Source organism: Capricornis sumatraensis, chromosome 2 (genome assembly GCF_032405125.1).
Source record: "Capricornis sumatraensis isolate serow.1 chromosome 2, serow.2, whole genome shotgun sequence".
In the NCBI taxonomy this organism is placed as follows: Eukaryota; Metazoa; Chordata; class Mammalia; order Artiodactyla; family Bovidae; genus Capricornis; species Capricornis sumatraensis.
Window position 1 is genome coordinate 210982008 of NC_091070.1, and position 13731 is coordinate 210995738.

The 13731-nt window shown below is 38.9% G+C and overlaps 1 protein-coding gene across 1 annotated transcript in view; it reads right to left on the reverse strand.

The window, feature by feature from the left end:
- The window catches only part of ZMYM4 (zinc finger MYM-type containing 4), a 73386-nt gene that overhangs the window by 36607 nt on the left and 23048 nt on the right, over window positions 1-13731 (reverse strand). The window contains exons 16-18 of the mRNA XM_068961881.1: window positions 12790-12934; window positions 8607-8725; window positions 7741-7912 (exon numbers count right to left, since the gene is read on the reverse strand). Coding sequence (XP_068817982.1) covers window positions 7741-7912; window positions 8607-8725; window positions 12790-12934 — 436 coding nt within the window. The remainder of the gene's footprint in view (window positions 1-7740; window positions 7913-8606; window positions 8726-12789; window positions 12935-13731) is intronic.

Consider the following 13731-nt stretch of genomic DNA (forward strand, 5'->3'; position numbering starts at 1 on the left):
ACAGTTAAATTACAACTGGGTAACAGTGGTTATATTTCCAAATAGCAGTATGAAAAAAGTCAAGACAAGAGATGTTTATTTTGGATTCTATGTTATCTGAAATTTCTTTTTTTTGCTTTTACTTTTTAAAATATATTAAAACATTTTTTTTATTTAAGGATCATTGCTTTACAGAATTTTTTGTTTTCTGTCAAACCTCAACATGAATCAACTGTAGGTAAACATATTTCCCCTCCTTTTTGAAACTCCCTCCCATCTCCTGCCCCATCCCACCCCTCTAGATTGAACCCGTTTGAGTTTCCTGAGAAATACAGCAAATTCCCATTGGCTATTTTACATATGGTAATGTAAGTTTCCATGTTACTCTTTCCATACATCTCACCTTCTCCTCCCCTCTCCCCATGTCAGTAAGTCTGTTCTCTATGTCTGTTTCTCCACTGCGGCCCTGTAAACAAATTCTTCAGTACCATTCTTCCAGATTCCGTATAAATGCATTAGAATACAATATTTAGCCTTCTCGTTCTGACTCACTTCACTCTGTATAATAGGTTCTAGGTTCATCCACCTCATCAGAACTGACTCAAATGCATTCCTTTCTATGACTAATATTCCATTGTGTATATGTACCTCAACTTCTTTATCCAGTCATCTGTCGATGGACATTTAGGTTGCTTCCATGTTCTAGCTATTGTAAATAGTGCTGCAATGAACAATGGGATACATTTTTGTCTTTTTCAATTTTGGTTTCTTCAGGGTATATGCCTAGGAGTGGGATTGCTCAGTCATATGGTGGTTTTATTCCTAGTTTTTTAAGGAATCTCCATACAGTCTCATACTGGCTGTATCAATTAACATTCCCACCAACAGTGCAAGAGTCTTGCCTTTTCTCCACACCGTCTCCAGCATTTATGTTTGTAGACTTTTTGATAATGCCCATTGTGACTAGTGTGAGATGATATCTCATTGTAGTTCTGATTTGCATTTCTCCAATAATGAGCAATGTTGAGCATCTTTTCATGTGTTTGTTAGCCATCTGTATGTCTTCTCTGGAGAAATGTCTTTTTAAGTCTTTTTCCCACTTTTTGATTGGGTTGTTTTTTTGGCATTGAGTTGTATGAGCCACTTGTATATTTTGGAAATTAATCCTTTGCAAGTTGTTTCACTTGCTATTATTTTCTCCCATTCTGAGGGTTGTCTTTTCACCTTGCTTATAGTTTCCTTTGCTGTGCAAAAGCTTTTAAGTTTAATCAGGTCCCACTTGTTTACTTTTGTTTTTGTTTCCGTTACTCTAGGAGGTGGGTCATAGAGGATCTTGCTCTGATTTATGTCATCAAGTGTTCTGACTATGAAATTTCCTTTTTTAATAACAAACACACACAATGTTTATTTACTCATAGGTTGAAAAATCTGCTTTACATTGCTTCCCCCCTGAAAAAAAAGATTTACCATGAAATGGAAAACAGAATATAAATACATTAGCAATCAGCACATGAAACTAAACAGAACAAAGTTCTATCAATTATAAACCACCTTATTATTACTACCTTTTTTTTTTTGGTTGTACCACACAGCACACAGGATCTCAGTTCCCCAACCAAGAATCAAACCTGTGTTCTCTTCAGTGGAAACAGAGTCTTAACCCCTGGACACCAGCAGAGTAAGTCCCTATAAACTACTTTAAAAGTAAACAGTTTAGGGCTTTCAGTTCAAGATGGTGAAGGAAGCATGCTCATCTCCTCCTATGACAGCACCAAAATTGCAACTACCTACTGAATAATCAACAGGACACAGGGATGTACCAAAAAAAGATAAGCCACATCCAAAGACAAAGAAGCTGCAGTGAGAAGGAGTGGCACAATCACAATAAAATCAGATCCCATACCCAGCAGGTGGATGACCCACAAACTGCAGAGTAACAGTACCAAAAGAAGTTCTCCCACTGCTGTGAAGGTTCTGAACCCCACATCAGGCTTCCCAGCCTGGAGCTCTGACAAAAGGTCTGGGACTCTCCAGGGAATCTGGCCTTGAAGGAAAGCGAGATTTGATGAAAGGACTTTCCAGGACTGGGGGAAACAGTACTCCAGTCTTGGAGGATTTTGCACAAGCAAAATCTTGCACACACCAAGACCTAGAGGGAAGGAGCAGTGACCTCACAGGAGCCTGAACCAAAAACTACCTGCTAGTGTTGGAGGGTCTCCTGTGGAGGGATGGGTCAGCAGAGACTCCCCAAAGGTAGAGGGCACTGGCTGCAGCAGTCCAGGAAGGTCTCCTTCGGCATAAGCCCCTTTAGAGGCCACCATTAACCTTACCATCGAGCCTGTGGACCCCAGGGTTGCATCAGTTAGTTCAGTTCAGTTGCTCAGTCGTGTCCGATTCTTTGCAACCCCATGAATCGCAGCACGCCAGGCCTCCCTGTCCATCACCAACTCTCGGAGGTCATTCAGACTCGTGTCCATCCAGTCAGTGACGCCATCCAGCCATCCCATCCTCGGTTGTCCCCTTCTCCTCCTGCTCCCAATCCCTCCCAGCATCAAAGTCTTTTCCAATCAGTCAACTCTTCGCATGAGGTGGCCAAAGTACTGGAGTTTCAGCTTTAGCATCATTCCTTCCAAAGAAATCCCAGGGCTGATCGCCTTCAGAATGGACTGGTTTGATCTCCTTGCAGTCCAAGGGACTCTCAAGAGTCTTCTCCAACACCACAGTTCAAAAGCATCAATTCTTCCCAGGCCAAACAACTACCAAAGAGGAAGCACAACCCCACCCATCAGCAGATAATCAGATTAAAGCTTTACTGCCCACCAGAGCAAAACCCAGTTTTTCCCACCACCAGTCCCTTACATCAGGAAGTTTACACAAGCCTCTTAGCCTCCTCCATCAGAGGGCAGACAAAAGAAGCAAGAACTACAGCCCGACAGCAGCTAAAATAAAAACCACATTATAGAAAGTTAAACAAGATGAAAAAGCAGCAGGCTATGTCCCAGATAAAGGGACAAGATAAAACCCGAGAAAAACAACTAAGTGAAATGGAGCTAGGCAACCTTCCAGAAAAAGAATTCAGAATAATGATAGTGAAGATAATCCAGGATATTCAGAAAACAGTGGAGAAGATGCAAGAAGTGTTTACCAAAGACCTAGAAGAACTAAAGAACAAACAAACAGAGATGAATAATACGCTAGAAGGAATCAATAGCAGAGGCAGAAGAACAGGTAATGACCTAGAGGACAGAATGGTGGAAATCACTGCTATAGAAGAGAATACAGAAAAAAGAATGAAAAGAAATGAGGACAGCCAAAGAGATCTCTGTGACAACATTAAACACACCAACATTTGCATTAGAGGGGTACCAGAAGGAGAAGAGACAGGGACAGGATCTGAGAAAATATTAAGAAATAAAAGATGAAAACTTCCTTAACAGGGTAAAGAAATAGTCATCCAAGTTCAAGAAGCACAGAGAGTTCCAGACAGGATAAACCCAAGGAGGAATACATCGAGATACACAGTACTCAAACTGACAAAAATTAAAGACAAAGATTAACATTAAAAACAACAAGGGAAAAACAACAAATAACAAACAAGGGAACTCCCATCAGGCTATCAGCTGATTTCTCAACAAAAACTCTACAAGCCAGAAGGAAATGGCATGGTATATTTAAAGTGATAAAAGGGAAGAACCTACAACCAAGGAAACTCTATCCAGTAAGACTTTCCTTTCAGATTTGAGGGAGAAATCAAAAGCTTTCCAGAGAAGCAAAAGTTAAAGAGAATTCAGCACCATCAAACCAGCTTTACAACAAATGCTAAAGGAACTTCTCCAGACAGGAACACAAGAGAAGGCAAACATCTACAGAAAATAAACCCAAAATAAAGAAAATGTTAACAGGATCAAATGCACTAACCAAAAAAGAGACTGGCTGGCTGGATGAAAATATGTGTGTGTTTGCATTTCCACTTACTACATCACTCTGATCGACGCCCCAAACTGCATGTAATTATTTTATACTGTTAGGTCAATCATGTTCCCATTATGGTTTGCAATTGTAATTATGTTCTATTTTTTGTCTGGATATTGATTGTGAAAACTGATAAACATCTTTCACTATTGTGATTATGTAACTATTACTCACTCAATACCATTGTATCATGATTGGTCAACAGAAAAATAACAGAACTCTGTATCATTATAACTACCATTTAATAGAAAAACCTGTAAACACTTTCGAAAATCCAGATGCTTATCAGAATCATTTTGGATTTTTTAAATATTTATTTATTGGCTGCAGCAGGTCTTAATTGCAGCATGTAGATCTTCAATCTTCTCTTGCATCAAGAAGATCTTTAGTTGTGGCATGGGAACTCTTGACTTGTGGCATGTGGGATCTAATTCCCTGACCATGGATTGAACCCAGGCCCCTTGCATCAGAAGCACAGAGTCTTGGCCACTGGACCACCAAGGAAGTCCACTATCTTGGAATTTTTTGAAAAATACAAATGTACAGGTATTGCTTTTTTCCCTGCAGGGCTCCAGATATATTTCTAATGAGTAGCCATGTTTAAAAAGAACTAGACTGTAACTTTTGTTGTTGATGTTCAGTTCCTCAGTCGTGTCCAACTTTTTGTGACCCCATGAACTACAGCATGCCATGCTTCCCTGGCCTTCACCACCTCCTGGCGCTTGATCAAACTCACATCCATTGAGTCAATGATGCCATCCAACCATCTCATCCTCTGTTGCCCCCTTCCCCTGCCTTCAATCTTTCCTAGGATCAGGGTCTTTTCCAGTGAGTCAGCTCTTCACATCAGGTGGCCATAGCACTGGCACTTCAGCATCAAGTCCTTCCAATGAATATTCAGAGTTGTTTATTTTAGGATTGACTGGTTTGATCTCCATGCAGTCCAATGGACTCTCAAGGGTCTTTACCAGGACCACAGTACAAAGGCATCAATTCTTCAGTGCTCAGCCTTTTTTACTGTCCAGCTCTCACATCTACACATGATTACTGGAAAAACCATAGCTCTGACTATATGGACCTCTGTTGGCACAGTGATGTCTCTTTTACTTTTATCTAGTTTGTTTCACCTTTTGTATTTCATATTCAGTACTCCCATTTCATTTAGTTTATGTTTTTTTTGGACGTTCTTTCTCAAGTGTAGTAGAAAAGCTTTTGTATACTTATATATAAATAATATGTACAATATATATATTTTAGAAAACTTAGGAATTTTCACCTAACTAAAAAATTTATGACATTTTAATTCCACTTGTTTGACTTAGAATGAATAAACAGAATGCTAGATTTGTAACTAAAAATATAGATATGCAACAAGAAAACTTTTACTGTATAGAACAGTAAACTATAATCAACATCTTGTAATAACCTTAATGGATAATAATTTCAAAAATATTATATCTGTATATGTATAACTGAATCACCTTGCTATGTACCTGAAACACTGTAAGTCATATAAATGTTAATAAAATATATATTAAAAAATAAATATAAAAAGTTTAAAGATTCAGAGTATTAAAAAATCAGATTATTTTAAAAACTAAGGAAAACTGTCTCTCTTCCCTGAAATCAAACATAAATGAGCCAGATCCTTTCAGTTGGAATTAATTTTTCCCCCTGTTATATTTCTAGACCATTTGATTTTACTTACGCTATGATGATTAAAACTGGCTTAAAGCTTAGTTTTAAAGTTTTTCTGTTTGACTCCATTGCAAGTTAAGGCAAACTCACAATATTTGTACAGAGGAAATATGTGATAAATGCTGACTATTAATGTGAATGGAGAAGCCAAGTTAAAATGAGGTTTATCATTAGAAATTGCCTGAACTTCCAAAATAAGTATCAGATATTAGAAGATCAAGTACAGGAGCAATATTCTAAGGCATTAACATCCATATATAAATGGGTCACAACTATCAGATTATACACCAAAGAGCAAAATGAGACCAAAAACTTTGGAATAATGACAAAAAGCTTTTTCTCCATCTCATATATGATTCTAAAATATATAGTGGCAACACAACCGAAAAGTTGACAGTAGTTTTTTCAAATGCTAAACTGTTCAGAAAATCTCTAGAATGTACTATACAAAATCAGAACCCAGTGGCTAGCTTTCTAAAAGCCATCACGGGAAAAAAGTTGTCAGAAAAGAGTAATTTGTTGGCTCGTCAATGATATGTGAAAGTTCAGTTCATTCACTCAGTCAAATCTGACTCTTCGCGACTCCATGGACCAGAGCACGCCAGGCCTCCCTGTCCATCACCAACTCCCAGAGTTTACTCAAACTCATCTCCATTGAGTTGGTGATACCATGCAACCATCTCATCCTCTGTCCCCTTCTCCTCCCACCTTCAATCTTTCCCAGCATCAGGGTCTTTTCAAATGAGTCAGACGGCCAAAGTATTGGAGTTTCCGCCTCCAGCATCAGTCTTTCCAATGAACACTCAGGACTGATCTCCTTTAGGATGGACTGGTTGGATCTCCTTGCAGTCCAAGGGACTCTCAAGAGTCTTCTCCAACACCACAGTTCAAAAGCATCAGTTCTTCGGCACTCAGGTTTCTTTACAGTCCAACTCTCACATCCCTACATGACTTACTGGAAAAACCATAGCCTTGACGAGACGGACCTTTGTTGGCAAAGTAATGTCTCTGCTTTTTTTGCTTTTACAAATATTCACCTGTACATTTCAACTACCTTAAACACTGTTTCCTCTATCTTTTCTTATGATTGTATCTCTTCTTTCATCCATAAATCCCATAAATCAAGAAGGTGCTAATTAAGGCTGGAAACCATTCTGGCATACTACAGAGTTCTAGTCAAAATCCTTTCTTTGGAGTGAGACGGACCTGGATTCAACTTCTGGTTTCATTATTTCCTGATTGTATAACCATGGCTAGCCTATTTTCCCAAAGAAGAATCTAAAGTAAACAATACCTTCCTCATGGAGTAGTTGTGAAGATTAAATGAGGTGATGTATACAAGTGCATTTAGGACAATGCCTAGGGTACAGCAAGGACATAAATCTTAACTACGGTTATTATCATTATTATACACTCATAAAATGGGATTTATCTATAGGCTATTTTGAACTAAACGGTTTTCCATCCTAACATTCTATTTACCTTCTACCAACAAGCTGACTATTACACAACAGGAATTTTTATCTGTGGACCAGGGACTGCCCTGGTGGCTCAGTCACCAAAGAATCTGCCTGCAATGTAGGAGACTGCCTTCAATGCAAGAGACCCGGGTTCAGTCCCTGGGTTGGGAAGATCCCCTGGAGAAGGAAATGCAAACGGCAACCCACTCTAGTATTCTTGCATGGGAAATCCCACGGACAGAGGAGGCTGGTGGGCTATATAGTCCATGGGGTTGCAAAGAGTCAGACACGACTGAACAACTGAGCACACAGGCTTTGACAACAAGTATAAAACCAGAATATGATCAGGAAACAGGGATTTGTATGTTATTTTTCTGGAAACATTAAGAACCAGAAATTATATCAAAACTTAATTTTTTTCCTAAACTGCATAGAGTTTCAGAGTTAACAAGTTTAACAAGCCCACAGGCTTGGTATTTAAACACAAGCTTTTAGACTTAGTGGCTGAACAACAGCAAAAGCTTTTAGAAACTTCCTGACTGGCTAACACTTAAAATTACTCTTTCACTGTCATTGACCAGAAAATCTGCAGATGCGCTTTTCTTTTTTTTTCCTTTAAAATCATACCAACCTCCCTGAGATAGAGTCTTCTCCTTCTCTTCATCTTCTGCAATCATTTCTGCCATTTCAAGGAGATCAGCTTCAAAAGGATGTGAGGGAAGCTTTTCCTTAATGTCCTCAATACTCTCGGTGACTTTATCTTCGTTACCCATTATGGATGGAATAAGCACAGGGACAGGCATCTGAAAGACCAAGGACAGACTGAAGAGTTTCTTGGGAAATAAGTCTATAATGAAAACTATTATTTGTGAGAACATTTAAATACAAAAATAATAAACAATTCCAAGATATTTTATGGCCAACAATTAAAACAGCCTTGCTAATTTGTTTTTATAAGACTACAGTCTCTTAAATAAAAATTCAGTAAGTGCTTTTCGGACACTCAAAAAAAGTATCTCTGAATCCTTTAAAAGAATAATTAAGCAATGCATTTTTATTTTTGATTATATTTCTTAATATTTTCACACAAGTGTTTCTTGTAAGAATTCAGTACCAAGAAAACATGTAGTTTCTGATAAAAAATGAATACATTTTTCTTTCATAAAAAGTCAGAATCCTGGAAATCACAGTACTCCTCTTTTCAGCCATGCTAGAATCTAAGATTCTAACACACACCATTTCCAATCTTTTTCTATGTTAGTGGTCTTATTGTGTTTAAAATATTTTTTAAAACATCATAATCTTATCTGAGAAGGCAGGGTACAATCAGAAGCTGTCCTTTATATACTCCATGTTCAAGTAATTAAAGTAATATGATGATACCCAACATGAGACAGGTATATTTTACCAACAGGTGAAAAGTTTCTATGGAGCTGCTGAATCTCAATTGAGAAAACTGTGTGCTAAATTAGCCCTAACCTCTAAATGGTTACTCACTGGAACTGGAATTCCAAATGGGACTGGCGCGTACTGAGTATACAGATGAAGAGGCATAGGTACGAACACCGGTACTGGAACTGGCACCACAATCATTTGGGGCTGAGCTGGAGTGTCTTCTAATAAAAACAAAAACAAAAGCAAAAACCCACACAAAAACAAAGAGGGTTAGAAACAACATTTTAATAAAAAAAAATTTTTTGTACTTCAAAAGAAGTATCTGTGATACTAGGGTGCTTCCCAGGTGACTCAGTGGGTAAAGAATCTGCCTGCAATGCAGGAGACGCAGGTTCGGTCTCTGGGTAGGGAAGATCCCCAGGAGGAGGGCAGGGCAACCCACTCCAGTACTCTTGCCCGGAGAATCCCATGGACAGAGGAGCCTGGTGGGCTACAGTCCATAGGGTGCAAAGAGTCAGACACGACTGAAGTGACTAAGCATGTACCCACAGACCCATGATACTAGGAGTTCGTAGAAGGAGAAATTGTGAAGAAAGGCTTGAGTATAAAAGCACTAACAAAAAGTGGGCAACACAATAATTATCAATGACACAAGAATAAGATGAATGGTGGCTATAATCTCGATGAATAAATGGAACAGTGATCTTAGAAGGGAGATATAGAAAACTTAACATGAATAGTACTGTATGTTAAAGAGGAGACAGAATATATAGAAGGGCCCTTTTTATAAGGCTTTAATACATTTAAAATCATTTCTAGTAAATAGTGGGAAGTACTACAAATTGTGTAGCACAAAGTAATGGTATAAAAATTGCATTTTAAAAGATTAATTTTGCTGCCATCTTTGCATGGAATATAAAGTACACAAAGCAATTACAATATAGAGAGCTAAGACAATAAGGGCCTGAACTAGGGTTGTTATGACAGCTGTAGAAAAAGACTTAAGTATTCACAGCAGGCTTCCCTGGTGGCTCAGAGGGTAAAGCGTCTGCCTACAATGTGGGAGACCTGGGTTCAATCCCTGGGTCGGGAAGATCCCCTGGAGAAGGAAATGGCAACCCAGTCCAGTACTCTTGCCTGGAAAACCCCATGGACGGAGAAGCCTGATATGCTACAGTCCACGGGGTTGCAAAGAGTCGGACACGACTGAGCAACTTCACTTTCACTTTCACTTCATTCACAGCAGAAGGTCTAAGATATTAAAAAATTAAACAGAACTTGGAAACTAACTTATACATGAGTAAGGAAAAAAATGGGAAGGGTGGAGGTAGGAGTCATTCAATTATTTAACAACCATCTACACTCTTTTCTGTAGGCCAGAAACATGCTAGATAACTGTAAAATCATTACTATAAGAGAAAAGGGGAACTGAAAAGTTGACAATTTGGCTAGGGTTAGAAGTGGGGAATACTATGGGATCAATTTTACCATGGTACAGTGGACATAAAAAAAATGTTATGATTAGAGATGTCTGATAACCACGCTGCTGTTGTTCAGTCACCCAGTTGCGTCCGACTCTTTACAACCCCATGGATTGTAGCACACCAAGCCTCCTTATCCCTCACCATCTCCTGGAGTTTGCCCAAGTTCATGCCAACTGCATCGGGGATGCCGTCCAGCCAACTCATCCTGTGACGCCCTCCTCTCCTTCCATCTCATCCTCTGATGCACTCTTCTCCTTCTGCCCTCGATCTTTCCCAGCACTGGGGACTTTTCAAATGAGTCATCTGTTCGCATCAGATGACCAAAATACTGAAGCTTCAGCTTTAGCATCACTCCTTCCAGTGAATATTCAGGGTTGATCTCCTTTAAGATTGACTGGTTTGATCTCCTTGCTCTCCAAGGGACTTTCAGGAGTCTTCTCCTGCACCATAGTTCGAAGGCAACAACTCTTCAGTGTTCTGCCTTCTTTATGGTCCAGCTCTCACAACCATATGTGACCACAGGGAAGACCAGAGCCTTGATTATATGGACCTTTGTTGGCAGAGTAATGTCTCTGCTTTTCACCACACTGTCTAGGCTTATCATCTCTTTCCTGCCAAGAAGCAATCATCTTCTGATTTCATGGCTGCAGTCACCATCCGCAGTGATTTTGGAGCCCAAGAAAAGGAAGATCTGTCACTACTTCCACCTTTTCCCCTTCTATTTATCACGCAGTAACCAAGCTACATGCTGCTAAACTAGGTCACTATTTTGGGATTGACGTGTACACACTGCTATATTTAAAATAAATATCCAACAAGGACCTACTGCAAAAAAATATTAAAAATAAGTTTTTTAAAAGCCACACAATAAAAATACAGGACTATCTTATCTATAGCCTTGCTATACAACATGGTTCATGAACCAGCAGCACTGACATTACTCAGGAAAAAGATGCGGAACCTCAGCTCCACTAAATCATAATCTACATAGCAACATTCCCAAGTAATTCATATGCATATTCATGTTTGAGAAGTACTGGGCTAGAGGATAACCTTCCAAATCTAAGAATCTAAGATTCCTTTCTATTTTAAAAATTCTGCAATTTTCACATGGCAGCATGAGGAGCTTCAGAAATCCATTCCTTAGGGAAACAAGCAAAGCTGGTGAAAATCTAAAAAATAATCATTTAAATTCTTTCGAAATTGTCCAAAGGGTACACATCAAATGGAGAAATGTTTAAGAAAATCTACTAAATACAGTAAGAACAGTAGGAGTCTATGACATTTGATCTACCACCTGCTCCACATCCCTGCCTCACCCGGCTCAATGTGACAGAAACTCCACTCTGGAATGGATGTCACCAACAAGAATGGGCTCCTCTTCCTTCAGCTCCCAATTCAAGGTTACTGTATCTCACCAGGAAGGGCAGGCCACAATTATTTCTTATTCCCTCAAACTCCAGGACAGAAAAGTTAATTTCCCAGTGAGTATCACTACCACCCATAAGGAGAAAACCTACTACAGGAATTAAAACTCAACATTCAAAAAACTAAGATCCTGGCATCCGGTACCATCACTTCATGGCAAACAGATGCAGAAACAATGGAAACAGTGACAGATTTTATTTTCCTGGGCTCCACAATCACTGTGGACGGTGACTGCGGCCATAAAATTAAAAGATGCTTGCTCCTTGGGAGAAAAGCTATGACAAACCTAGACAGCATATTCAAATGCGGTGACATTACTTTGCCGACAAACGTCCATAGAGTCAAAGCTATGGTTTTTCCAGTAGTCACAAACAGACGGGAGAAGTGGACCGAAAAGGCGGCTTAAGGCTGAAGAACTGATGCTTTTGAACTGCGGTGTTGGAGAAAACTCTTGAGAGTCCCTCAGAATGCAAAGAGATCCACCCAGTCAATCCTGAAGAAAATCAATCCTGAATATTCACTGGAAGGACTGATGCTGAAGCTCCAATACTTTGGCCACCTGATGTGAAGAACTGACTCATTGGAAAAGACTCTGATGCTGGGAAAGATTGAAGGCAGGAGGAGAAGGGGACAACCCAGGACAAGATAGTTGGATGTCATCACCGACTCAATGGACATGAGTTTGAGCAAACTCCAGGAGATGGTGAAGGACAGGGAAGCCTGGTGTGCTACAGTCCATGGGGCTGCAAAGGGTCAGACATGATTGAGGAACTGAACATCAACAACTACGGGAATAGCAAGGCTATCAAAGCCGCGGTCCGAACTACCTTCATCCCAGTTCACTTGTAGGGCAGAGATTCCATACTAGCAGAGGGAAGCTAAGAAGATCAGAAGCTCATACTGTGTCCACAATCCAGAAAAGCAGTAGCTCAAAGAGGGAAGAGGCAGTTTATAAGAAAAGAAAGCCCTAAAGCTCTTCCCAAAAGAACTCACTTTATTTGAAACAGAGTGTGGAAAAGTCCAAACCTAAGGGTGGTCTGGAAAATAATAGTTCCTCTTAACTAAGACCCTGTATATATAATTCCAAAAGCTATGGAATTTGGATATATTTCCCATAATATATCACTGCCATGAATAAGGAAATCAAATGAAGCATTCATGGCATGGTATTATCAACTACCTTTTCTTTGCCATAAGTAATTAAGTTAATGAAAACACCTAACCCACGGGGATACTGTAAGGATTCAATTGTGCAATGTATATGAGCAATGAAATACATCACATATGAAATAAAAGCCATTTAATTAATGTAAGCACATACCACATTCCTTTCCTTTAGCAAAAATTAAACAAAGAAAACACAAGGAACATACCTGTCTGGCATTCTTTGTTTTGTGTATGTGGTTTGCAAGAGGTGGCCTTGGTCTGTGTGATGGGTTTGCACAATAAAGCTTTATTTTTCAAAAGTCTTGGAGGCTGGGAAGGTGGCAGTTTCAGGACATCTGTTTGTGTACTTGCCTAGTAAAAAAATACATCAGAAATGAAAAGCTTACTAATTATGAGAAATATTGTATAATATTATTGGAGAAGGAAATGGCAACCCACTCCAGTATTCTTGCCTGAAGAATCCTATAGACAGAAGAGCCTGGGGAGCCCTAGTCCACGGGGTTGCACAGAGTCAGACACAACTGAGCGACTAACACTTCACTATATAATGTTATAATTCAAAGCATTACAATTTCAAAAGAAATGCTATACTGGAATCACATGGAAGACACAGAATATAAATATTCAATTAAATATGTAAGAAATACAAAACTCCTGAAATATTAACAGCAATAAAGAAATACCCTGATAACTACATATTGACTCTGAATGTATCTAATTACCAGTTCTGTTAACCAAGAAAAATACCATTTGCATTTATGAAATATTGTTGATCAGTAACAATGATGGTTGAGTTTAAAATCAGAACTGTTTTTTCTTGACTGAGTTAAATCTTAGAAGAACCAGTTTCAAGGTAACTAGAAATAATAACATCATTCATGATCCTGGAAGTAACTTGAGAAAAGATGATATGAAAATTGTCCCAGAGACTAGGAAACACTTTAGAAATGCCACTGTTCTAGTCCTACATTTTTCTCATTATTGATTTTGTCCTTTTAAGAGACAAAAATATTTAGCTTTAAAAAATAAAAGAATGCTTATTTATGGCATAATCTGCACTGAATGGGAAACAAACTACTTTCTACAAATACTTCATCTACAGTCTGACTACATTACAAAATGCCCCAAATCCTTATATGTCTGAATGC